This window comes from Lolium rigidum, chromosome 6, assembly GCF_022539505.1.
Source record: "Lolium rigidum isolate FL_2022 chromosome 6, APGP_CSIRO_Lrig_0.1, whole genome shotgun sequence".
Taxonomy (NCBI): Eukaryota; Viridiplantae; Streptophyta; class Magnoliopsida; order Poales; family Poaceae; genus Lolium; species Lolium rigidum.
The window spans coordinates 280008265-280032977 of NC_061513.1; the positions used below are offsets into that span (position 1 = coordinate 280008265).

The window sequence follows — 24713 nt, forward strand, 5'->3', positions numbered from 1 at the left end:
CGGTCCGGATCCACACCATCTCGTCGCCGGCGATGGCCGGAGGCGGCCAAATTAAAACGGCGACGGCGGAGGCGATTTCGGCGTCGCGAGAGCCGAGAGGGGGATTAGGGTTAGGACTCGGCGAGAAGACGACGCGGCTGGGTCGGTTGGACCGAGCCCCGTGGGCTGGTCCAACCTAACCAGCTCGGTCTCCTGACAAGTGGGGCCGAGGGGTATTTTGGGCATTTTCCAAAATACCCATTTAAACAAGAATTTCCAAGAATTTTCTAAAATAAAATATAACTCCAAAAAAATAAATAAAAATATGAAAATGTATCAGCATAAAATTCTCTACCTAAATAAAATATCAAAGAGAATTTTTGAAGACAATTAAGAATGAGTCTTAATTTGAGGATTTAAATAATCATTTAAATCACACATATATTTTTCAATAATAAAAATAAGTCCATTAATACCTTTAGACTTCAAAACACCTTGACAACATTTCAAGGTTGGATTTACCCTAAATCAAGTATCCCTAAGATGTTCTTAGTATCTAACCTCTCATAAAATAACAACGACATCGGGAAGGGGGAAAACAAACCCTAAAGCTGGAATCATGCATTATTGCTTCTTTAACCATTGCCCTTATCGGACAATGATGCTATTTTTCAGAACAAGAGGACAAGGGTCGAGTCCATACCTTCCAAGCTGCAGAACTTTGCAGTGTTCAGGCAAGTTCATCACTTGCTCATGTCATTCGAGTATTTCTATCAAATTACTTGCAAAGTATTATGGTTATCACTATTGCACAAAAAATCAAAACCACTACTTTCATAATTATGAATATGACTAAGTGGTGGGCAATGGAACCATGGATTGTGTTGATATGGTGGAGGTTCCATTGCACGGGCTTATATCCATCTAGGATTAAATAACAAATGTCGCCAGTGATTCTTGTGCCGTAATATCCGTGTTAACCATAAGATCCGGAGTGGGACGGAGTAGTCAAAAGTGTTTCCACCTCTCGTTCATCAACGGATGCGCTTTACCGTAGACACTTGTATCCGTCAGGGCAAGCGGTGGGCTGGGGAAGCCTTAAGTCCCCACGGCATAGTCCGTAGACACTTGTCGCTCGAAGTGCAAGCGGTGGGCTGGGGAGGCCTAAAGTCCCCACGGTATTGCGGTCTATGATGGGTTGCAGCTACCGGCGAAGGAGTTTGGTTCGATCCCAAACTGTTGTCGTGGTCGGGGTCCATCCTTAAGTGGTATAAGAGGACCGACGAGGACCCAGGGTCGGGGTATGCAACAAAGGGTGGGTGTTCGAGGTAGCGGAGGAACATGATTGGCTAGACCTTATACCGGGCCTCACACCGAAGGAAGTGTGGACGGGAAAGCTGCCCGGTTGGCACCAAGGTTAAGATCTCTTATGGGTAAAGCAACACACCTCTGCGAGTGTAAGAAGCTGTGACTGTCACTCCCTGTTCGGGATTGAGGAACTGCGAACGCGGCCGGAAAGGAGCTCCATGAAGTTCTAGTAAACCGGTGAAGGCTGACGGACATAGCTCTTTGAAATAAAAGCAACCTCTTGAAGAAATGTTTATCAAAACTTGCATTGGTATTAGACTTTCTGGTCTAATACCGTAGCTAGTGCATAAAACACCTCTTACCTATAATGAACTTGTTGAGTACGCTCGTACTCATACCACTCTTAAACCCCATGCTTAGATTGTCTGAACCGTGCGGAGGAGGACTACGACAGCAATGATGGAGCCGAGATCATAGGCTACGAGGAACCGAGACCTTTCGGGAGGAGTGGAAGGCGTAGACTACATCATCGTCTACGGATCCGGGGAGGCTTCCGGAGGAGAACAAGCCTAGAGATATTCGAGGAGTAGTAGTAGCCGAGCAGCACAAACTCTTACTACGGAGCTGCTCGATTAAATAAATGTTTAGTTTAATGAGACAATGGTATTGTAAGTTAAGTTGGGTTCGCCTCGAACCCAGGAGTTATCCTCTTAGGACCCAAGAGGAGCTCAGAGACGACTTGTGTATGATGATTGTAATAATATGTGAATGAGTTATGGACCCTGCTATGTTCTGTTGTACTACTCTGAGGGATGTAATATTTGCGGAATGGTACTTCGCGAATGTTATATCAACGACTGGCATACTACAACATGCAGTGGTATGCAGGGTCACCACACACGCCGAACCAGCCCCTCCGGCGACAAACGCCGGAGCCCTCTCTCTCGCACGGACGGAGGAAGAAGAAGAAGTGGACAACACAATGATTTTCCCGGCCGGCGCACGGAGCGCCGCCGCGGGCGCACGAACGCCCAACTCTCTTTTATTCAGCTGGCTCGTACCAGTACACAACAGGGGGCTTTATACATGGAGTACGCACGCACGAACGCCACGCTCAACTCCTGTGCCCACGACGCGCTGCACGATCAGCTCGCCAGGCCGCGCGCTCGACGCGCACTACGCGTACGACGCGGTCAGCTCCAACTGATCCACAACGTCTACCCTGCAGCTCTCTACTACTCCGACGCGGCCACAAACCGGCGTCCGACCAAACCAGAGAATATACACGCGCACACGCATGAACTCACACACACACACGCCCATGCCCAGCCTCGGACTCGTCCTGCGCGCACACGCCGGTTGCCACCGTGCTGGTCATGGCTTATTGCTAACAGGAGTGAGAATTGCCGCTGAGTTTTAAGGGGAACTTGGGGGAGAGGAAGGGATTGCACCATTGCATAGATTAATGGAGAAGAAGAAACGTCGACGGCTGCACTTGGTGGCTGAGTTTGGCTAGACAAAAGGTCCATGGGTGTAGAGAAATAATAGTAGCGGGTTGTTCTTTTGCATTCTCTTGTAGGTTTAATGTCATTTTTCTCTCTTGCTTTTGTGACACACTTGATGACATGGAGAGTTACATGTTTGGAGAAATGAGCAAGTGGGGTGATGTGGTAGCCTAAGATTGGTCAGAAAAGTTTGATGAGGTGGATGCCTTGCATGTTGAGAGAAATAGCTTTAGTGGGTTGCTCCAATTTAGATATTATAGATACTACCTCCATCCCAAAGCTTAAGACTTATATTTTTTAAAGTCAAACCAAGTAAAGTTTGACCAAGTTTTTAGAACAATATATCAACAAATATAATATTTTGTAGATACCATACGAAAATATATTTCATTATCTATTTAATGATATTAATTTTGTATATTGTATGTTAATGATTTTTGGTAAAAGCTAAGTCAAACTTGACATAGTTTGACTTTCTAAAAATATTATAAGCCTTAAGCTTTAGGATGGAGGTAGTAGATAGTTTACCTTCAGCTCCTCGTGGGTTCAACACTCAAATACTTATTGAATTTTACTACGATGATCCCCTGCACTTGGGGGTTATCACCAGCGTCGCATTTGTGGTTCGGGTACAGGAGCAACTTGTTGCTTCCTTATGTCCGGCCTAGCAGCCACCGGATCCAGCACGTACAGAATCACAACCATGATGTTGTGCAGTTGTCGTGGGAGTTAGAAATCTCGGTGGTGTAACTCTTCTTTCGTTTCCCGACAACGGCGCCAGAAAATCTTGATGGCAGTCTACACCGTTGGGAAACCCCAAGTGGAAGGTGTGATGAGCACATCAGCAAGTTTTCCTCCAGTAAGAAACCAAGGTTTAATCGACCAGTAGGAGAAAGGCGTGACTTCTGAAGGTGTTTCTAGCTGACTATTGGCAGGGCGCACTACCGGCGTCAGCAACAACGTGGAACCTGCATACAACGCAACCAAAATACTTTGCCCCAACTCACAGTGAGGTTATCAATCTCATCGGTTTTGCTGAACACAAAGGATTAAACGTATCGAGTGGAAATAGATGTTTGCAGTAATTAAAGAGAACAGTGCTTGCAGAAAGTAAACAGAACATGATTGCAGTAGATGAATTTATCAGTAAAGGAAAGGAACGGGGTCCACAGTTCACTAGAAGTGTCTCTCCATAAAGATAAATAACATGCTAGGTGAACAAATTACAGCTGGGCAATTGACAGAATACCGACCATACATGGCAAGATGATTACTATGAGATTCGTTTGGGCATTACAACATAATACATAGACCGTAATCCAACTGCGTCCATGACTAATAATCCACCTTCCGGTTATCGTCTGAACCCATTCTAGTATTAATTTGCAAGCAACAGATTATCGCATTAAGAAATGTGTGTAAAGTAAACAATAGAACTACCCTTGGATAAAACATTGTTGTTTTCTCCCGAGTAGCAACAACACATCTACAATCTTAGAAGTTACTATCACTCTTCCATAAAACTAGAGGCATGAACCTACTATCGAGCATAAATACTTCCTCTTGGAGTCATAAGCATTTACTTGGCCAAAGTATATACTAGCAACGGAGAGTATGCAAGATCACAAATAACATATGCCAAGAATATATAATCGATCTCAACATAGTATTCAATATTCATCGGATCCCAGCAAACACAACATGCAGCATTACATAAGGATGATATTAATCATGTTAGGCAGCTCACAAGATCTAAACATGAGCCACAAATTGGAGAAGACAACCATCTAGCTACTGCTATGGACCCATAGTCCAGGAATTAACTACTCACGCATCACTTCGGAGGCGGGCATGACGATGTAGATGCCTCCGGCGATGATTTTCCTCTCCGACAGGGTGCCGGGAATAGCTTCAGAACCCTCCCGAGCTAGGGTTTGCGATGGCGGCTGCGGTGGAACTTTTCGTAGATGGAGACTCGGGTGTTTAGGATTTTCCCGAGATCGTGCATAAATAGGCGGAAGGGTGAGGTCGGTGGCCGCCTGGGGGGCCCACACAACCCCATGGCGCGGCCAGGCCTAGGCCCGCGCCATGGCATGGTTTGGCCGCCCTGTGGCCTTTCTTCGTCTCCCCTACGGACTCTGTCTTCGTTACTGTAAAATATTGACTTCAGCTTTTGTTTCGTCCAATTCCGAGAATATTTCCTGTATAACTTTTCTGAAATACAAAAAAGCAGAAAACAGGGAACTGAAACTGTGGCATCTTGTTGATAGGTTAGTGCCGGAAAATATATAAAAGTGCAACGAAGTGTGAGAAAAACATATATAAATTGGTGTAAAACAAGCATGGAGCATAAAAAATTATAGATACGTTTGCGACGTATCAAGCATCCCAAAGCTTAACTCTTGCTCGTCCTCGAGTGGGTAAGTGATAACAAAATAAGTTTTTAGGTGACATGAAGCCACCACAATCTTGATCAAGTTATTGTAAACCATTTTGAGCTGGGATCAAAGTACTCTAAACATAGGCATGGTAGATATAATTCTAACAATAGAACTTAGCAACTATGTTATAACATGAGAAGTAACTCAAACAAAGGATCATGAATAACTGTGCATTGAAACTAACTGTTTGTTTATGAGCATAGATAAAACATAGAAAAATGGTACTCAACATGTCCTTTATGAAGTAGCAAAACATAAATGCTATGACACCTTTAAAGTTCAAAGAGTGACTAGATACAAGTAATTTAAGAACAAACAATATCATAATCATGAATCAATCAATAATGACATGGCGCTTGGGAGCGTGTGGGTGTGCGGGTGTGCGTGAGAAGAGAAGGATGAGAGAGTGGGGAAGATGGGTTGGGTCGGGTCGGGTTTGACTAGAGGTCCCGAGCTAAATCGATCGCGTGGGCCAATTGGGCCAGGCCGACCTGGTTCAATTGGACCAATTGGGTTCTTTCCATTCTAGCCTATTTGACTCAGTGTTTTTCTAGAAAAACTTCTAACCAAATTAAGACATACTCCCTCCGTTCCTTTCTATAATGCCTATTGTTTTTTCGCTTTTGTTTCAGAATATAAGAGTAAAGCTATGTTTTTTTTGCAAAGAACCCCTTCCACCGATCTGTTCTCGTCCAGAAAATCTGGAAACGAATCTGTTCCCGTCCAGTAAATCTGGAAACCAATCTGTTCCCATCCAGAAAATGTGGAAACCAATCTGATTATGGAAAGAATAGCAGGAGAGAGGGAGTACATGACGCGATCGGTTATGGAAACAAGATTATTTCCTGAGATCTGATTTCAGTTTCCTATTTTGTTTCTAAGATCGCTAGGGGGTTTTGTGTCAAAAAATGGCTTGCGTTAATTTCCGTGCCAAAATACAATATGCACTATAGAAAGGAACGGAGGGAGTAATATAATCCAAATATAAATAATATGGACAAAAGAAAAATTCATAAATATAATTAAAAGATAAACACATATTTTAAAATCCAATTAACTAATTTTTTTAAACTCTAATTCTAGAAAACCAATTCTTAAGTCCTAAATTAGCAAGGCTTAAACCCTAGAAAAATATTAAAAATGGTAAGTCCTAAATTAGCAAGGGTTAAATCCTAAACAAATATCCTAACTTAATTATTCAAAAATAATAAATTAAGGAGGAAACTTAAATAAATACTAACCTACATTTCAAACTTAAATAAATACTAACCTACATTTCAAATTTATTTCTTAACATTAGGTTCCTTACTCCATAAGTGTTTCTATAAAATAATACTGTATAAAAAATGGGTGTTCCTAGATCACCCGTGGCACACCACATATAGGTGCGCCACTGCTATTTGAGGTAGCAGTGACGAATCTATATGTGGTGCGCCACTAGTAACCCTAGGCCCCATCTATAACGTCGCCCCACACTTACTAGTGGTGCAACACGTATAGGTGCACCACAATTACCGCCACTTGTAAGTGTGGGGGATAAGTCAAACTTTGGCCATACATAGTGGTAGGGCACTATGTCACTAGGTGCGTCATTGGTAATAATTTAGCAGTGGAATACCTTGTAGTGGTGCGACACTGCTATATAGCATTGGCGCACCAATATCACGATGCACCACTGCAAGCGATATTGTGGCTAGCTGTTTTCTTTGTAGTGTCTCTCGTGCAACAACCTCCTCTCCATTTTCCTCCGCAAAGAAGTTGGCCCATGCATGCTGATGTCTTTCCTCAATCTCACGCGACGTCACTCCGGCTACTCCATGTTAATCCAATGGTATCGCTTGTAGAGGGGTGGAGGAGACTGTAACATAAATAAGAACATTAATAAAAAAACAACAATGACATAAACAATATGTCTACTCTTCATGCTTAGAACATACCGGAGGCCTCATATACTATGAACTTGAGTTTCGGGATGGATCAAACTCATAGTTGGCATACATGAAAGAATTTATACGGAACTTATCTGAAAAATCCTGCACCAAGAGAAAACTTCCATCCTTCGTCATCTTCACTCTCAAATTTTTGGTTCGAGCAAAACACACTCGACGATGGTTTTCTGATCTGCAGCCACGTGGCACTCCCTACCACCTGGCCCCTGGTGGAATGTGCCACGTGTTGGCTGGCCATCGTGTTGCCACGGCACTTCTGGCAGATCCGCTCACAGGTTGCCGGCATTTCCGGCAAAAAAAATTCCTGCCGAGTCCCCACTGCCGCCACTCCATCGTCGCCGGCAAAAAAAATTCGTTGCGGCGGGACGGGCGCGCCGCCACGCCGCCACTCCATCGTCGCCGGCTTGCCGGCCCCTGGTTCCCATTCCCCCACGTCCCCCCAACCCCCAAAGCTGTTGTGCTGCCGCCGTATCGCATCGCCCCCCCGGCCCCCACCTCCGCACGACCGAGGCCGGCTCGCCCTGGGACGCTGCTTTCTTCGGCGCCTGCGCCTCCTACATCCGCCCGACCGCGAGCTGCTGTTCCCCGGTTCGGCTGCGGCTCCCCTCCCCTTCTATCCTGCCCCAGCGCCAAGAAAGCCCAAGGGCTAGGTAATTTCTATTCTTCTCAAGCCGACTGTCAAATCGAATTAATGAGTAATTGATTTAACGAATTGGTTATCCATTTCATGTTAGCCATTGATTTGTTAGTACTATCTTTGTATGCCCGTGCAACCATTTCCTTAATTTTTTGTCACCTCTTATGCACTCTGTTCCATCATAAACAGTTGAGTTGAAATTATATGTTCATCTGCAAGCAAACCAATTTTTTATGCTTTAACATGGTTTCATCCGGAGTAGTTTATAACCTCTAATATTTTTGGGCTTTGCTTGCTCCAATCCTGAATCTGCCACTGATTGTGTCATCTTTCAAGATTAACAGTTCGACGGTCATGCCTCCGAAGCCTGCTAAGCGTGCTACTCGCAGTGGGAGCAAGAAGCGGGACAATACCATGGACAGTGGTTATAAATCTCCCAGCTCCAGGAGGGTATAATGCTGGAATCCCCACCATCAATAGGATAATTTATTCAGTTCACGTTGTGTCTCAGGCAAACTCATCTTAATCCACCTCATACCCTGTAGATTGATTGCAGATGTTCACCTCAGCTTCTTTCGGCAATCATGAAGCTTATCGTTGAAAATGATGAGCAGAAAGGTTACGTCACAGAAATTGGGTTTGGGAGCTTCTTGTCCATGGGAGAATTTGAGATGAATAAGGCTCTTACCCTGTGGTTGATTGATAAGTTTGATTGTGACAGTGAGGCTCTTGAGTTTGAAGGTGGCATATCGATCCCAGTAAGACCACTCGTGAAGAGTGTCCTTGGAATCCCTTCAGGCCCTATCCAAGTTGTAGAGGACCTAGATGTTGACGACTCTCTCTACTCTCAGTATACTTCTAATAGCAGAGCAAAGTATGGGAAGGACGTGGCAAATGAACTGTGCTGCATAACTGACAATGAACCGTTCTGTATAGCATTCATGATGACGATACTTGGAATTTATCTAGCACCAAATACATCTGGGGCCGTCAACAGGGCCTTACTGGGAGCTGTTAAGCAGGTTGATAAACTCAAAGAGATGGACTGGTGCAATTTCGTTGCTACCTACCTCTTCCAAGAAATCAAGGAATTCAAAGAATCCAACACAACTTTTGTTACTATAAAGGGTTGTGTCCACATATTGAGCGTAAGAATCATTCTGACCACACTTCTGGAATTTAATCATGATTTGGTCTAGCAAATTGTTGGAATGTGCTGATTTAGCTTGTTTATCCATAAATTTGTTCCAATTCTTGTCATTGCAATGCAGGTCATATTCATTGATTTTGTGAAAGATGCAGCGTTTGAAGTACCAGTTGGTTTTCCACGCTTGGGTGTTGTCACTACAGAACATATGAAATGGGTCGTTTCACATCCCTTCACTAGCCTGTTGGTAATGATTCATGCACTAAATTACTTAAGCAATTTGTAGTATACTATTCCTTTGAAAATACGATTGCAAATCCTATTCATTATTATGTGAACATATGCCTTGTTTTAAAATAATGACGTACTCTACAGGCATTAACATTTCTGTATGTTGTATGTAACACACATGCATCCATTGAACAATGCAATGACTTCTCCACCTAGCTGGTCTAACACTTATTTCCCAAACTAATGTCTGGTCAAGTTTATTACTTCTAAGAAATTACATTTAAGCGGAATATTTCAAAGTACTCTTATTTTCCTTAAGGTGCATATAATACAGCTACAGCTAACCTTATGCGTGCTGTGATTCAAATAGGTACGTCGTCCAGAAGAGTCAGTCTATGCTGCCGTGCTTGATAGCATGTCAAAAGATAACATTGTCAAAGATGGGAAATGTGTTGATTCTGAAACAAATATTGATGCCCTGTCTGATAAGTCTGCTCCCTGCAACAACGATCAGAATAACAACAAGCATCCCATTTCAGCAGAGCTTGGCACTGCCATCACAAGTCCCAGTACAACAAGCTGGGCCATTGGTGAACATGTAGAGTTAGGCACATTACCTCGATCAGCAGGTACGAACCAGACACTGACTACTAATAACATTATCAATAGTCAGGTTATAACAGATTTTGCACAAACATTTTTGTCCATCAGTCAAAATTACTTGCCCTGATCGATATGTACGTAACATGATATAAACTTTGTATTCTTGTGTCTTTGTATATGCTTTATTTAGTTACTCTTGTACAACTCTACATTCAGATGCTCATTAATGGATGGTAGTACATGGCAATGAAATGAACAAAAAACCTTTCATATCGTACGTTGCTTTTATACTTTTGTGTATATGTCAGATAAAACTCTACTTTGCATTTGTGTAACACTTCCAATTGCAGCACCTGGCTCCTTCTCAGAACACATAAATTATCAAACAAGTGGCGAGCAACTGCAGTCTTCTAGGCCTTGTTCTGAACCGTGTTCTGCACAAGTTTGTTGCTGCTTCACATTCGTCACCACATTCTATAAATTTTGCTGAAAAAAATACCTGCTGTGTTGCTAATTCCATTATAACTTTGCAGGTGCATGTTTCTCCAGATGACCCTGAGGGGATGAACCGGTGTTCCACATCGCCGACGGAGAATGCTGGCGATCGGTGCGCCAAGAAGGCAAGGGTTGATCGGCCCAGCAATGTCCAAGCTAAGCGAGTCCAAGGAGTTGCAGTTCTGGACTTTAGTGTGCTCAATTGCACCCTCTGCTCCTGCCCTTTAAAGCGTCCTGTTTTCCAGGTTTATTTCTAGAGCATGTTCCATTCCCCTGAACCCTGAAGTCTGACGAAGGCAGTTATTGATACATATGTGTTGCTTTGGGTTTAATTTTTTTTGCAACAGTGCATTGGCAGGCATTTAGCTTGCGGCATATGTCTCACCAAGTGCCCCGGTGAGCAGTGCCAGATGTGCGAGCATGGCGGTGGCTTCATCCCATGCCCCATTATGGACGACATCGTTTCGTTGGCCATGGTAGAATGTTCCCACGACAGCTGCAAGAGCTCCATCCCCTACCACGAGCTTGACAACCACGAGAGCGCGTGCCCCCATGCGCCCTGCTATTGCACGGAGCCCGGTTGTGGTTTCGCTGGCCCACCGCAGGTGCTACTCGGCCACCTCGCCGCCCTGCACTTTGTGCCGATGTTGACGGTCAAGTATGGCAAAGTGCACCGGCTCCGGGTGTCGGAGCCTCGATTCCTGCTTCACGGGGAAGGGGACGACAGCGCGTTCCTCCTCACCGTGGGCGTGCTTGGCACAGCCATGGTCGTGTCGGCTGTGTGCATCAGGGCAGGAGCGTCGCCGCTGCCCCGGTACGCGGCCAAGCTTTGGGTGAACGGTCCTCCACCACCGAGCAGCGCGGCAGGCAAAATCAAGTGGGAGTTGGAGACGGTGATGAGCAGCACCAGGCCTGGCGAGGTGGTGGTGGAGGAGCTGCCGTCTTTCTTGACGGTGCCACCTGCGTATCTGGTTGGGTCAGGGGCGTCCAAGGAGGTGACTCTGGCCATTTGCATTGACAAGATGTGATCGATCAGTTGAGTAGGAAGTCTTACTCTAGCGCAACTAGTACTTGACATACAGGAGCTTGTAGCAATAACATCATGGTATATCTGGTGGGTTTGACGTCGGAAGACACATGGCGAGGATGTGCCACCAATGGCAAGGTGTGCGATGCCCATCCGAGCCCTGGTTGCTAATCATTCTAAGGCTGCCTCAGAAATGACATGCAAAAGGCACGGTTGGTTTAAGCCACGGTTGGGGTTTGTTAAACTGAATGTGGATGCAGCGTTTAATTCTGAATATCAAACATGGGCAGCTGGAGCTATCATTCGAATCCGTTCAGGGCACTTTCTAATGGCTGCAAGCCTGTTCATACCTCACGTATCATCCCATCTGTAGATTTGGGTCTTGAATTAGCAAATTTGAGTGGATGGCATGCAGTCCAAGCCGAATCTGATTCCATGGAAGTGATGCGCTGGCCAGAAGAGAATACGGAGTGAATATGCAGACTGTGTAACAAACGGACTCAGCTTCGTAACTTGGTGAATCTAGTCTCAGTGACTTAGCCTCTTTCTCCATATCGGACATACATAGATAGCACTAGATTTAAACTAAAACATTAAAACTACTTAGGAAAAAATTGAAAAAATTACTCCATCTGATTCAAATTAATTGGCTCCACCTTATTTAGATACGGATGCATGTAGTCTAACTTAACTACATACGAATCTAGACAAAGTGTAGTCTAACTTAACTAGACACATACGAATCTAGACACAGGGATAGAGCCAGCTTTCAACCCTTGAGGGGGGCAAAATGGTGTTGCAAACTTCATGAGGTGGGCAGAGTAAGCTAAATCAGCAAGAAATTACACTTCTAGTGAGTAGTGTTCTTCATAAAATTCAAACCATGGGGATGGCTAAGCCCCCCCCGTCCCCCCTTGTCTCCGTCCCTGTCTAGACAAAGTGGAGTCAACTAATATGAATCGAAGGGAGGGAGTACAGTAAATCGTAAATTTTTCTTTGTATATTCTATGAAATTTGCATACCATTTGGACGAGTGGTTTAGGAATAAATATCTTTTTAAGATAAAAAATTATAAAGCTATTCATTTACAAACAACTGATTCAAATGGGATAAAACTTTCACAGAACTTCTTGTCAGTGCATTTCCGAATACTTGGATTTTTTAAATATTTTCCGAGCAGTTAATTTTTTTGTTCAAATCTAAAGAAATCGCATACGTTCAATCAAAAATGAAGGGTGGAGGAGGAGGCTAAATCACTGAGACTTAGCTTCACCAAGTCACTCAAGATGAGTCCGCAACAAGTATGGGTATGATAAGGAAGCTTGAATTCGATCATTGTCCTCCGAAGGCAAACATAGCAGCTCATTTAATAGTTAGAAATAGTTTTGATACAACTTTTTCGTATAATTGGGTCAATAAACCTTACCTTTTCGAAACCCTGGTTGATGATGCAACCGATATTCCAAGTTGATAAAGCTGCCATGATGGCTTTCCCTAAAAAAAAGTACTTTACATACTGGCAGAATGATCGACGACGAAGGAATTCGTGTGATTTAATCACCTAATTGTTATATCTACTCCCTCCGTCCTAGTTTGTAAGTCACAATTTTTGAATATCTTGGTCCAAGGTACTAGCTGATTGGGTCTCATTTTCTTTCTCTCATTGGTGCATGCATTCTCTTTCTCTCCCTCATTGGTGCATGCAACCCCTTTCTCTCCCTCATTAAATAAAATCATGCCTTAGAAGTGGGGGTTATGGGACACTAGTGGAAAACGGGGCAATAGGCCCGGTCCATTTGGGCCTTTAGACCCGGTTCCCGAACCGGGACCAACTAGGCGGGACTAAAGGGGTACCCTTTAGTCCCGGTTCAAAGATAAACTGGGCCTAAAGGCCTCGACACGTGGTGCGGCCAGGGAGCTCGCGGTGGAAGGCCTTTGGTCCCGGTTCGTGGTACGAACCGGGCCTAGGTTCCTCTGCCGCGGCAGAGAATTGCTATTTCTCTGCCGCGACACAGGTTTAGGCTGTACCAGCGTTTCTCTGCCGCGGCAGAGAAACAGGGCGTTTCTCTGCCACGGCAGAGTTTCAGCAATGCATATATATCATTCAAGAAACCACAAAAAAACGTCATGAATATATATAGACATCGTCAACAGTACACGACATCGTCAACAGTACACGTAATGCATGCATATTTACAATACAACATGTCCTCGACGGATTTCGTCCCCCGTCACGATCCGCCGATAGTGCTCTCCACCTGGGTAAGGACCTCGGTAATAAAGAATCCCGCGATTTCCTCTTGAATTGCTTTTATTTGATCCGCTGTTATGAGAGTGTCCCGCAGGCGTGTCATCTATATTTAAAAAAGGAGATCAATATATGAATGGAACTCAATACAATAGATGGTACTAATTAAGATTAATTGTGAAAATTTGTTATCGTACACGAGTGTGGTGTATTTGGGCATCCCCACCCTTGGGACAGGACATGTCACGCATGAAGGTGCAGACGTAGTATCCACATAAGTTATTCCCTTGTTCCTGCCTCATACACTTTACGAAAAAATAGTTCGATCAAACTAATAATCAAGCATCGTATTGAAAGTAAATATCATATATAAAGTTTCACTGGACATAGCTATATATATAGTACTACTTACAGTGGTAATCTCTAAATGTAAGCTCCGGTTTCCATTCACCCGGAACAGTATTGATGAACCGTTTCCAAGCCCTGCCCGGCAAAAAATAATGAGTAAATGAGTAATTGATTAGTTGATGATATCTTCGAATTAGAGCAGATGAAGATGCCAATACGAAATTGATTGAAACTACCTCCGGAGGATGGCAGCCATGTCCGCCCATTCCGCATATTCTTTACGTTTCGAGTCCATGACGTTTACGACTCCAAGGTGAAGATCAATGATTAGGAGAATAAAGTGGAAACCGCACAAGCATAGCTCAATGATTACGAGAATAAAGTGGAAGGTGCACAAGCATAATGTATGTTATATATAACACTCACTTGAAGTTGTAGGGAAAGAATATATCCTCTTTGTCCGCTTGCTTCTCTAAAAACATTACGATGTTGTCCTCTCGTGTCCTTGGGGTACCGTCGAACCGTAACTTCATGAACTGTGTTTGGGTCTATGAACCCCAGCGGTACGAGCTTGCCTCTTTTGTATTCCAGCTTCTTCATTCTGCATAATTAAATGTATAGCGTACACAAAGAATATAATGAGGATAATTGTTAGTGCAAATGAATGAGCTACAAACTTAATTACACAAATAAATCACTTACGAGAAGTAGCAACCGATGACAGCCTTTGTCGAGGGCGTCTTGATTGAATAACTCGAAACAGCTTCTTCTAACTCAAGGTTTATCTCGTCTTCCCCCGGAAGTAATGCTCATCTCTAAGATACACCGTGAGGTAGCTTTCACTTCTTCGACATGCTTTCAGGTACCATTCATGCAACCTTCGCATCCGAGTCCCTAGACGCGCGAGCTCGCCGGGTTTGACGAGATCTTTTCCGTATCTATACGTGTTTACCACTTGAGCCGTTGGATAGTAATCTTCGTACTCAACCGATGCTCCCCGAGCTCTAGCCGCCCGTTCGATCATCGATGCCGTCTCCGGATCATGATATGGCTCCACGATGAAGTGGGGTGCGGCCCGAATGTCCTCGCTGTCCAAGCCGGGCGACTTTTTTTGCTTCTTTGCTCGCTCTAGAGGACTGTCCAAGAGAGCGGTCATAATCAGCTCTCAGCTCAGGTCTCTTCATTCTCGTCTCGGCAAAGTGCTTCACCGTCTCGCGGTCGAATAAACACCTTCTTCGGCGCAAGAAACGCCTTTTGCTCTTCGGTCCTGCTCATGTGGTAACAACTCCGGAGTCCGTGCCCTCATTGGAGTTGATGATCTCTTCGGAGTCGTAGGAGGTGCCGCGGACAGCTTCCTCTTTTGCTTAAGTGGAGGCGGCGGAGTCTCCTGACGAGGAGGAGGAGGCGGCGGAGTCTCCTGACGAGGAGGAGGAGGCGGCGGAGTATTTTCACGCGGAGCAGACTGGTCATGGATAGGGGAATCATCATCGCGCACAGGAGAATCATCACGCGGAGGAGACTCAGGTGGCGGAGGAGGCGGAGGTGGCATGCTTGTTGGCTTCTCACCCGGAAACACAATGTTCTCCTTCCGCCATTGCACGGTGGTTCTACGGGCTTCTCCCAGCTTCTTTGATTTCCCCATCTTCACCTGCAGTGGTGCTCAAGCACCAACCCCTCATAATCTCTCATCACTTCATCCACCATCACAACAAGAAAGTCGTCTTGGACCGAACGGCAATGGTAAGACCTTGTAGGTAAGAGGATGCCGACCGCCGCCTTGAAGGATAGGTTGAAAACTTTAACATGCAGCTCACAAGGACGGCTCTCGGTGAGATCATGCACGGGGGGGGGGTAGCGAGGAGGCTCGACCACCCGGTCATCATCATCATCATCTTCCACCTGCCGAGAGGAAGCCACGCTGCTTTTCCGGTGTGGTTGAGATTGCAGCGGGGCGATGGCATTGAGCAATGCGGGATCTACAGCCTGCCCCCGAGCCATCCGAGATGTAAGTACTTGGGTTACCATGGTTAATTGGGCTTTCATGGTGCTCATACCCTCCTCTAAGTTAGCCAGGCGGTCTGTTTCCCTTGCCTTCCTCCTCTCATGGCTTTTATCAGGAAATCTCTTCCTTTCCGCAGGAAAGCCATACTTCCACGGAACGGAGCCTTCTGTGCCTCGTGTTCGTCCGCCGTGTTCTTTGTTCCCAAGGGCGCGTGTCAGCTCATCGTTCTCTCTTTCGGGCAGGAACAACCCCGCCTCCACGTCCCTATGTGCTCTTTCCAGGGCATCAATGGGAACCTTCGATGAGCTTTCTTATAGATGCACTTCCTCGTTTCTCGGATGCAACGTTCCCCCAATCCCGTAGAACCACTCCTTGCACCGTTCGATCCAACCGTGTGTCCCTAATCTGATCCCTTTATCGGGTCGGTTCCGCCTCAGCTGCTTGCCACTTAGGACGGTTAGCCCCGTATCCACCTGGACCCAGTAATTTGGTGATATAGCTTCAACGCAGCATTTGCCTTATTTATTTCCGACCTTCTCTTAAATTCTTCTCGACTCCGTGCTGTACTTCACGAATTCTTCCCGATGAGTTTTTACCTTCTCATTGTCCGGAGTCTTCTTTATCTTGATAAGGCGGCGCAATCTTTTCTTGTGGCTCTTGAATAGTTCGGCCATCTTCTTCTTGCCAAACTCGCGGAGGGCCTGCTCCATCTTGGCCTTTTCAGCGTCACCCCCTCTTCGGGTAGTATGTTGAAATGTGACATGAGCTTGTCCATAATGCTGTTTTTGGCTACATCATCGATATAAAGACCTTGACCTTCTTCCTCTCGCAGACAGCACTAGTCCCTTCGGCTTGTGCCATTCTCGAACGGTGATCGGGACGTGGTCCCTAACAAGCACTCCGCATTGAGCTATAAATGCCTTTGCACCTTTCTCTAGAGCAATCGGTTTACCATCCTTTTCGATGTGGGTGATGTCGTGCCTAACACCGTCATCCAACTTTTTGGCCGGGCCTCGCTTCCTCGACTTTACAGAAGAAGTGCTCGATCCGGAGGGCTAAAAAAGAAATAATTCATAGTCAAGTACAATTTAATTAGTTAATGCATCTAGTCGATCAACAGCGGCTTAATTAGTTTATATACCTCGGTGATAACTACAGTTCGGGAGCCATTATGATGATCTTGTTCCTCACCGGCGCCACTAGGATCTTCTTCCTCAATATTCTCCGCTCCCTCACCCGAGTCATTCAAATAAGTTGCGGTGACATCGTCACCGCCATCATCCGGAATAACGTCGTCGTCGCGATCATCCAGAGTACCGTTTGCTATGAGGTTCTCCATGAAATTTTCTTCAAATTCATCTCTGTCCATGCTTTCTACAACGACCTGCAAGCTATACATATATAGGAACCATCATATGATCAAATTAAGGATAATGCAGAAAACTGAAAATGGAGTTACATATGAATTTTTAACGAAGGATCGATAATATAGTGCTGAAAGCAGATAGTGCAGTTACATGCATACATAGATCGGGTTCATGTTTATTTAACCCTAATACATATCAATCACTACTACAACCACTCAACCGCGCAGACCGGGTCCTAGAGGGCGCCGACCGGGTCCCGAGCCGCGCCGGGTGTACCCCCAAAGCCACGGAACAACAACGGGAGCATAGCTAACATGAGATCCCCGCATAACGCTCCATCCGGTCCTATACATGTTGTCTAACGCGTACATGTAACGGCGAACGTGCTGGTCCTCCGCTTCAATGCGCCGAGCTACCTCCTCCGGCGGGGCCGGCTCCCTCTCGAAACGACCGTGGCCCATAAGACCTCCACCAAAGAATATCCGGGTCGACAACGGGACCCGGATTCCGCACCAAGGTGCGCGACCCGGAAGCTAAGACCTCCCAACGCCACCCCGGCGGAGCCCAGTCCCGGACCTCCCCCATCTGCTCCATCTCCTCTAGAAGAGTCAGACCACGGCGCGGCGGCTGTCGCGGCATCGTAGCTACGAAAACAAATCATATATATATGTACCAACGTTAACATAAATTAAAAAATAAATTCACTACTTAGTCGGCGCCGGCACTACCGTTTGGGGGGCGCCGGCACTACATACTTTATTTTGGGCCGGGGGCGCGGTGGCACTACATACTTACTAACTAACACTAACACTAACTAACTAATTTTTCACTAACACTAACTCTAACACTAACTTTTTCACTAACACTAACACTAACTTTTTCACTAACACTAACACTAACAAACTAACTAATTTTCTAACACTAACACTAACACTAATTAACAAACTAACACTAATTAACACTAACACTAACAAACTAACTAATTTTCTATCTAACACTAACTTTTTCACTAACACTAACACTAACAAACTAACTAATTTTTTATCTAACACTAACACTAATTTTTTATCTAACACTAACACTAACAAACTAATAAATTTTTGTAAACTAATTTAAATCAAATTATGTACTAATTATGTACTAATTTACAAATTATGTACTAATTTTTGTAACTAGTTTTGTAACTATTTTTGTACTAAACTAATTAATCTAACATATATAAAAACAAAAATCTAAAAATCTAAAAAGTTAAAAAAATGGTGGCCGGGGCTCACCTTGGCGCCGCGGCGGAGAGGAGGCGCGCGGCGGGCGGCACGGCGGACGGCGGCGGGCGGATGGCGGCGGGCGGACGGCGGCGGGCGGACGGCGGGCGGACAGCAGCGCGCGGGCGCGCGGGCGTGGCGCGTGGGCGGACGGCGGACGGCGCGCGGCGGACGGCGGCGGGCGACGGCGAGCGGTGGGCGGCGGCGCGGTGGGCGGCAGTCGCGGGCGGGGCAGCTCGGCGGCGTCGCTCTCGCGTCGTCTCCGCGCGATTGATCTCCGCGCGGAGACGAAGTGTCAGTTATATACTGCACCCCCCCTTTGGACCCGGTTTGTATTACAAACCGGGTCCAAAGGCCAATTTTTTAAAAAAATTTCATTCCCGCCTTATTTCAAATATAAAAAAACACGTACTGGCCACCGCCATGCCACACGTGTCCACCGTCGCCTCCGCCATGTACTGGCCACCGCCGCCACCGCCGTGTACTGGCCACCGCCGCCACCGCCACCGCCGTGTACTGGCCACCGCCACCGCCGCCGCCGCCATGTACTCGCCACCGCCACCGCCGCTGTACTCGCCACCGCCGCCACCGCCACCGCTGTATACAGCCACCGTCACCGCCGTGTACTGCCACCGCCACCGCCGTGTACCGCCACCACCGCCACCGCCACCGCTGTACTGGCCACCACCGTCACCGCCATGTACTGGCCACCGCCGCCATGCCACACGTGTCCTTCCCGTGCCACGTGTCCTCCGCCGTGCCACACGCGTCGCTACCCGCCGACGCCGTGTACTGGCCACCGCCACCGCCGCCGCCATGTACTGCCACCGCCACCGCCGTGTACTGCCACCGCCACCGCCGCCGCCGCCATGTACCGGCCACCGCCACCGCTGTACTGCCACCGCCGCCACCGCCACCGCCGTGTACTGGCCACCGTCACCGCCGTGTACTGGCCACCGCCACCGCCGTGTACTGGCCACCACCGCCACCGCCACCGCCGTGTACTGGCCACCACCGTCACCGCCATGTACTGGCCACCGCCGCCGTGCCACACGTGTCCCTTCCCCGTGCCACGTGTCCCTCCGCCGTGCCACACGTGTCGCTACCCGCCGACGCCGCCGTGCGACGTGTAGCCACCGCTTCCACGTGCCTCGCCCCGCCGACGCCGGCGTGCGACGTGTGTAGCCGTGGCTTACACGTGCCATGCCCCGCGTGCGCTATATAGAGCGACGAGTGCGGGCGCAACCAGACGCCGCCACCGCCTCCGCTCATTCATCTCCCGTGATGCCTCCACGTCGTCGAGGGGCGTCCGGTTTCCGTGGCGTTCGAGTGCGGCCCGAGCGGTAGGTTCACCGCCGAGATACGCGCCGGTGGCTTCCGCCTCACCCTCGGCACGTACAACACGCCGGAGCTGGCGGCGCGCGCTTACGACGCGGCGGCGTGGCGCTTTCGGCGGCCGGGCGAGACATGAACTTCCCGGATGTTGAATCGCTAGAGGAGGCGGAGCTCCTCGCGCCGCCGCCGTGCCTCGTCGACGATGAGGACCGCCGCCGGCACCGCCAGGTGCAGCGCAGGATCGCCATCGCCGAGCGCGACGAGCAGTTGATGCGCCAGTGGAGGGCGCAGCTCCCCAACGATGCCGACAACACCGACGCGTTCTTTGCTAACCTTAGGGCACAACGCAGGTCCGACAGCGCCACCGTCGGGCCGTCGCCGCCTTCGAGCTCGAGAACCCGAATACAACTTGGACCGAAAACGACCCTCGGTGGGAGGACATTTGGACGGAGACAACCTCCGACGACGAGTAGAGACTAGACTAGTAATTTATCTATTTTATTGTAATTTCAATAAAGTCGATGTCGGTTGGTTTTGTTCAATAAAGTGGTTGACACGAAATTTATTACGATTGAACTGAAATTAAAGTACAGAGCTCCTCGGAGAAAAGTTTCCCGCCACATACATGGAATTAAAGTACAGAGCTCAACTGAAAATTAATTAAGATACATCACCAGCATTCGACCGTTCTAGTCATTCAGCCATACTCGTGCCTAGCCCTATAGTACTCGCCACCGTAGTCGTCGTAGTCGCCGTCATCATCGTCGCCGGCATCGGGGTCGCGGTAGTCGAACCTCGACGGGAGAGCACGCGTGGGCTGGGACCGAGGGTAGCGCAGGCGGGGGCCACGGTAGGCCATGACGCCTCGGAGAGTCCGGCCGCACCACCACAGCCGACGGCCGGCCTCGTTGAAGTCCGAAGGAGGCGGGCCGCCCTCCTCGTGCCTGGCAAGCGCCCTCTCACGCCGATTGATGAAGAAGCTTTCCCAAGTCGGGAAGTAGTCGGGATGCCACCGGGGATTCCTCCGCCAGCCTCGGCGTGAGCTCGAAGTAGTAGTGGTTCGTGATGGCCATCTCGCGCGCCACACCTAGAGGGACAGGAGGGACCGGTACGCCTCCGACGCTCAAGCAACCAGCCGGTCGGGACACGGTAGCCCGGCGGGCAGGGGTAGTTCGACGCGCAAAGCGCCTCCGCCTCCCGGAGGGTTAGAGATACGATGGAAGCCATGGGACAGAGTGATGAGGTTTGCGTATATGAGTCTAGATGTGATATGTAAATGGAGGCCAAGCCTACATATATATATAGTGAAAAAATTGGCGGGAGGACGAGAGGCGGGAAGCAAGTGGAAAGCGCGGGAAGAAAAATAGGCGGGAACGCAGTGGAAAGCGCGGGAAGAAAAATAGGCGGGAACGCAAGTGGCACCGAAAACATTAGTCCCGGCTGGTGGGTACAACCGGGAGTAAAGATCATTTTTTTGTCATATCTAACAAAAGTGTCGATGGGATAAAGACGTGTGGGTAACCTTTAGTCCCGGCTGGTGGGTACAACCGGGACGAAAGATCCTTTTTTTGTCATCTAACAAAACTGTCGGTGGGATAAAGACGTGTGGGTAACCTTTAGTCCCGGCTGGTGGGTACAACCGGGACGAAAGATCCTTTTTTTGTCATCTAACAAAACTGTCGGTGGGATAAGGACGTGTGGGTAACCTTTAGTCCCGGCTGGTGGGTACAACCGGGACTAAAGATGTCGGCAGGATAAGAACGCATGGGTGGACGCACCGCGCGATGAGATAAAGCATGTAGCGCACGACGCCCGTCGAGTAGAAGCGGTGCCGTGCCTATAAAAGGAGCATCGATACGGCTTGCCAAGCAGCATCAACAAGCCAGCGCAGATTCATTCCCATGGATTGGAAAATCTCCCGTGGCGCAGCCTTCTCGAAGATGTTGTTGGTGCACACGCCTACGGCATCTTCGGAAGCTGCGCCGGAATTTTTTCCCCGCAAGCCCGTGAACGACTACATCTCCTCTAACAGTTGTTGGAGAAAGGGTTGGGAAATCTCCCGTGGTGCAACTTCTCGAAGATGTCGTTGGTGCACAAGCCTTACGGCATCTTCGGAAGTTGCTCCTCGGAATTTTTTCCCGCAAGCCCCCGAACGACTACATCTCCTCTAATAGTGTTGGGGAAAGGGTTGGGAAATCTCCCGTGGCGCAGCTTCTCGAAGATGTTGTTGGTGCACATGCCCTACGGCATCTTCGGAAACCGCGCCGGAATTTTTCCCCGCAAACCCGTGAACGACTACATCTCCTCTATATATATGGTACAAAAAGCCAACCACATCTCCACTTTTCATATCTTACATACAGTTAAATGATTACACAAAAATAAATGGGAAATTGATTGCCATGTTGAGATACTCATTTGTGCCATGGAGCATCTTCATCATTTAATCTTCTTCGGCCTTAACCATGGAGCATCTTCATCATTTAACTTGATGCTTGGATCAATGTTCACTCTGAAGGGTGGAATTTCATCAAACTTATTATAATCTTCTCGACATGTCCGTCTTGTCCTCCACTCCCACGATGTTTCTTTTTCCGTAAAGAACTATGTGGCGCTTTGGCTCATCGTTTGATGTATTTGTTTCCTTATGTTTCCTTTTTCTTGGTTTGCTAGACATATCCTTCACATAGAAAACTCCGGGCCACATCCTTGGCTAAGACGAATGGTTCGTCTCTATACCCAAGATTGTTGAGATCCACTCGTTGTCATTCCATACAACTTGTCTACCCGAACCCCGCCTCCTGTTTTGTTGACCCATTTGCACCTAAACAAAGGGACCTTAAAAGAAGGTCCATACTCAAGTTCCCGTATATCCTCTATGTAACCATAATATGTGTCATTTGGGCCTTCATTCATTATTGCATCAAAGCGGACACCACTGTTTTGGTTGGTGCTCTTTTTATCTTGGGCGATCGTGTAAAATGTATTCCCATTTATCTCGTACCCTTGGAAAGTCACTATAGTCGAAGATGGTGTCTGGGCCAGCAAGTACAGCTGATCTTCAATATCTTCGTTATTCAGGAGATGTTTTTGCAACCAACCGCCGAAAGTCGACATGTGTTCACGTCTAATCCAATCGTTCGATTGCCCCGGGTTCTGGGAGCGTAGAAAGTTCTTGTGCTCACCGATATACGGAGCCACCATGGTGGAACTTTGTAGAACTGTGTAGTGTGCTTGAGTCAAAGAAATCCCGTCCCTACATATCATTGATTTCCTTCCTAGCGTGCCTTTTCCACTTAGTCTCCCTTCATGCCGCGATTCAGGAACACCAATCGGCTTAAGGTCGTGAATAAAGTCAACACAGGAATTCAATGACCTCCTATGTTCCATAGCCCTTGGAGATGCTTCCTTCTGGCCTAGCACGGTTATGAACATATTTCTTCAAGACTCCCATGAACCTCTCGAAGGGGAACATATTGTGTAGAAACACAGGACCGAGAATGGAAATCTCATCGACTAGGTGAACGAGGAGATGTGTCATAATATTGAAGAAGGATGGTGGGAACACCAGCTCAAAACTAACGAGACATTGGACCACATCATTCTGCAACCTCGGTAGAATTTCTGGGTTTATTACCTTCTGAGAAATTGCATTGAGGAATGCACATAGCTTCACAATGGGCAGTCGAACATTTTCCGGTAGAAGCCCCCTCAATGCAATCGGAAGCAACTGTGTCATTATCACGTGATGCTCATGAGACTTCGTGTTCTGGAATGTTTTCTTCTCCATATTTATTATTCCCTTTATATTGGAGGAGAAGCCGGACGGACCTTGATACTCGCTAAGACATTCAAAAAATATTTCCTTTTCTCGCTTTTGTAAGAGCGTAGCCGGATAAATGACGTCCTTTAACTCTCTCATGCAGATTTTTGGGGTCTTTCCAACGTTGCCGGTCCTCCCGTGCTTCCGGTGTATCTTTTGTCTTCCCGTACACGCCCGTAAAGCCTAGCAGGTTCACGCAAAGATTCTTCGTCACGTGCATCACATCGATTGAAGAGCGGACTTCTAAGACTTTCCAATATTCTAGCACCCAAAAAATAGATTTCTTCTTCCACATGGGCGCGTGTCCGGCAACAGCCATTCGGAATGCGACCGTCCGCCAGACCCTTTCCAAATATTACATCTAGATCCTTGACCATACCAAATATATCAACACCATCACGATGGGGAGGCTTCCTCCGGTGATCAGCCTCACCGTCGTAATGCTTGCCTTTCTTTCTTACGGGATGGGTAATCCTAAGAAATCGACGATGCCCCGTGCACACGACCTTCCGACCTTTTTCCAAATAATCACCTTCGAGCTCATGTAAACAAGTGTGTGCATGCATTGTATCCCTTGTTTGACTGTCCCGAAATGTTACCAAGAGCAGGCCAGCCATTGATGGTTACGAAAAGCATCGCTCTTAGGTCAAATTCCTCCCGCTTGTGCTCGTCCCACACACGTACACCTGCTAGGGACCACAACCGTAGAAGTTCTTCGACTAATGGCTTCAGTGTACACATCAATGTCGTTCCCGGGTTGCTTCGGGCCTTGTATGAGCACTCGGCATCATAACGAACTTCCGCTTCATGCACAACCAAGGAGGAAGGTTATATATACAAAGAGTCACAGTGCCAGGTGCTATGGCTGCAGCTTCCGCTCTCCAAAAGGATTCATGCCATCCGTACTTAGACCAAACCTTAAGTTCCTTGCATCCCGTGCAAAGTTTGGGAACTCTCTATCGATTTTTCTCCATTGGGATCCATCAGCAGGTGCCTCAACATCACG

At 47.4% G+C, this 24713-nt stretch overlaps 1 protein-coding gene across 1 annotated transcript; it reads left to right on the forward strand.

Moving 5' to 3' along the window:
- The first annotated feature begins 8167 nt into the window (after nucleotides 1–8167).
- On the forward strand, nucleotides 8168–11601 carry LOC124665836. The gene is made up of 7 exons (XM_047203203.1): nucleotides 8168–8269; nucleotides 8365–8967; nucleotides 9091–9213; nucleotides 9568–9826; nucleotides 10151–10242; nucleotides 10334–10540; nucleotides 10643–11601. Exons 1-7 carry the CDS (start codon nucleotides 8174–8176, stop codon nucleotides 11321–11323), a joined length of 2061 nt encoding a protein of 686 aa, XP_047059159.1. The 5' UTR covers nucleotides 8168–8173; the 3' UTR covers nucleotides 11324–11601.
- Nucleotides 11602–24713: the final 13112 nt, after the last annotated feature.

Bases quoted from the DNA above. Each gene is read 5' to 3' on its own strand.
- LOC124665836 (XM_047203203.1), top strand. From the start codon at position 8,174: ATGCCTCCGAAGCCTGCTAAGCGTGCTACTCGCAGTGGGAGCAAGAAG. The intron at 8,968-9,090 runs GTAAGAATCATT...ATTGCAATGCAG, and splicing joins GTTGTGTCCACATATTGAGC to GTCATATTCATTGATTTTGT. The intron at 10,243-10,333 runs GTTTGTTGCTGC...ATAACTTTGCAG, and splicing joins CTGAACCGTGTTCTGCACAA to GTGCATGTTTCTCCAGATGA.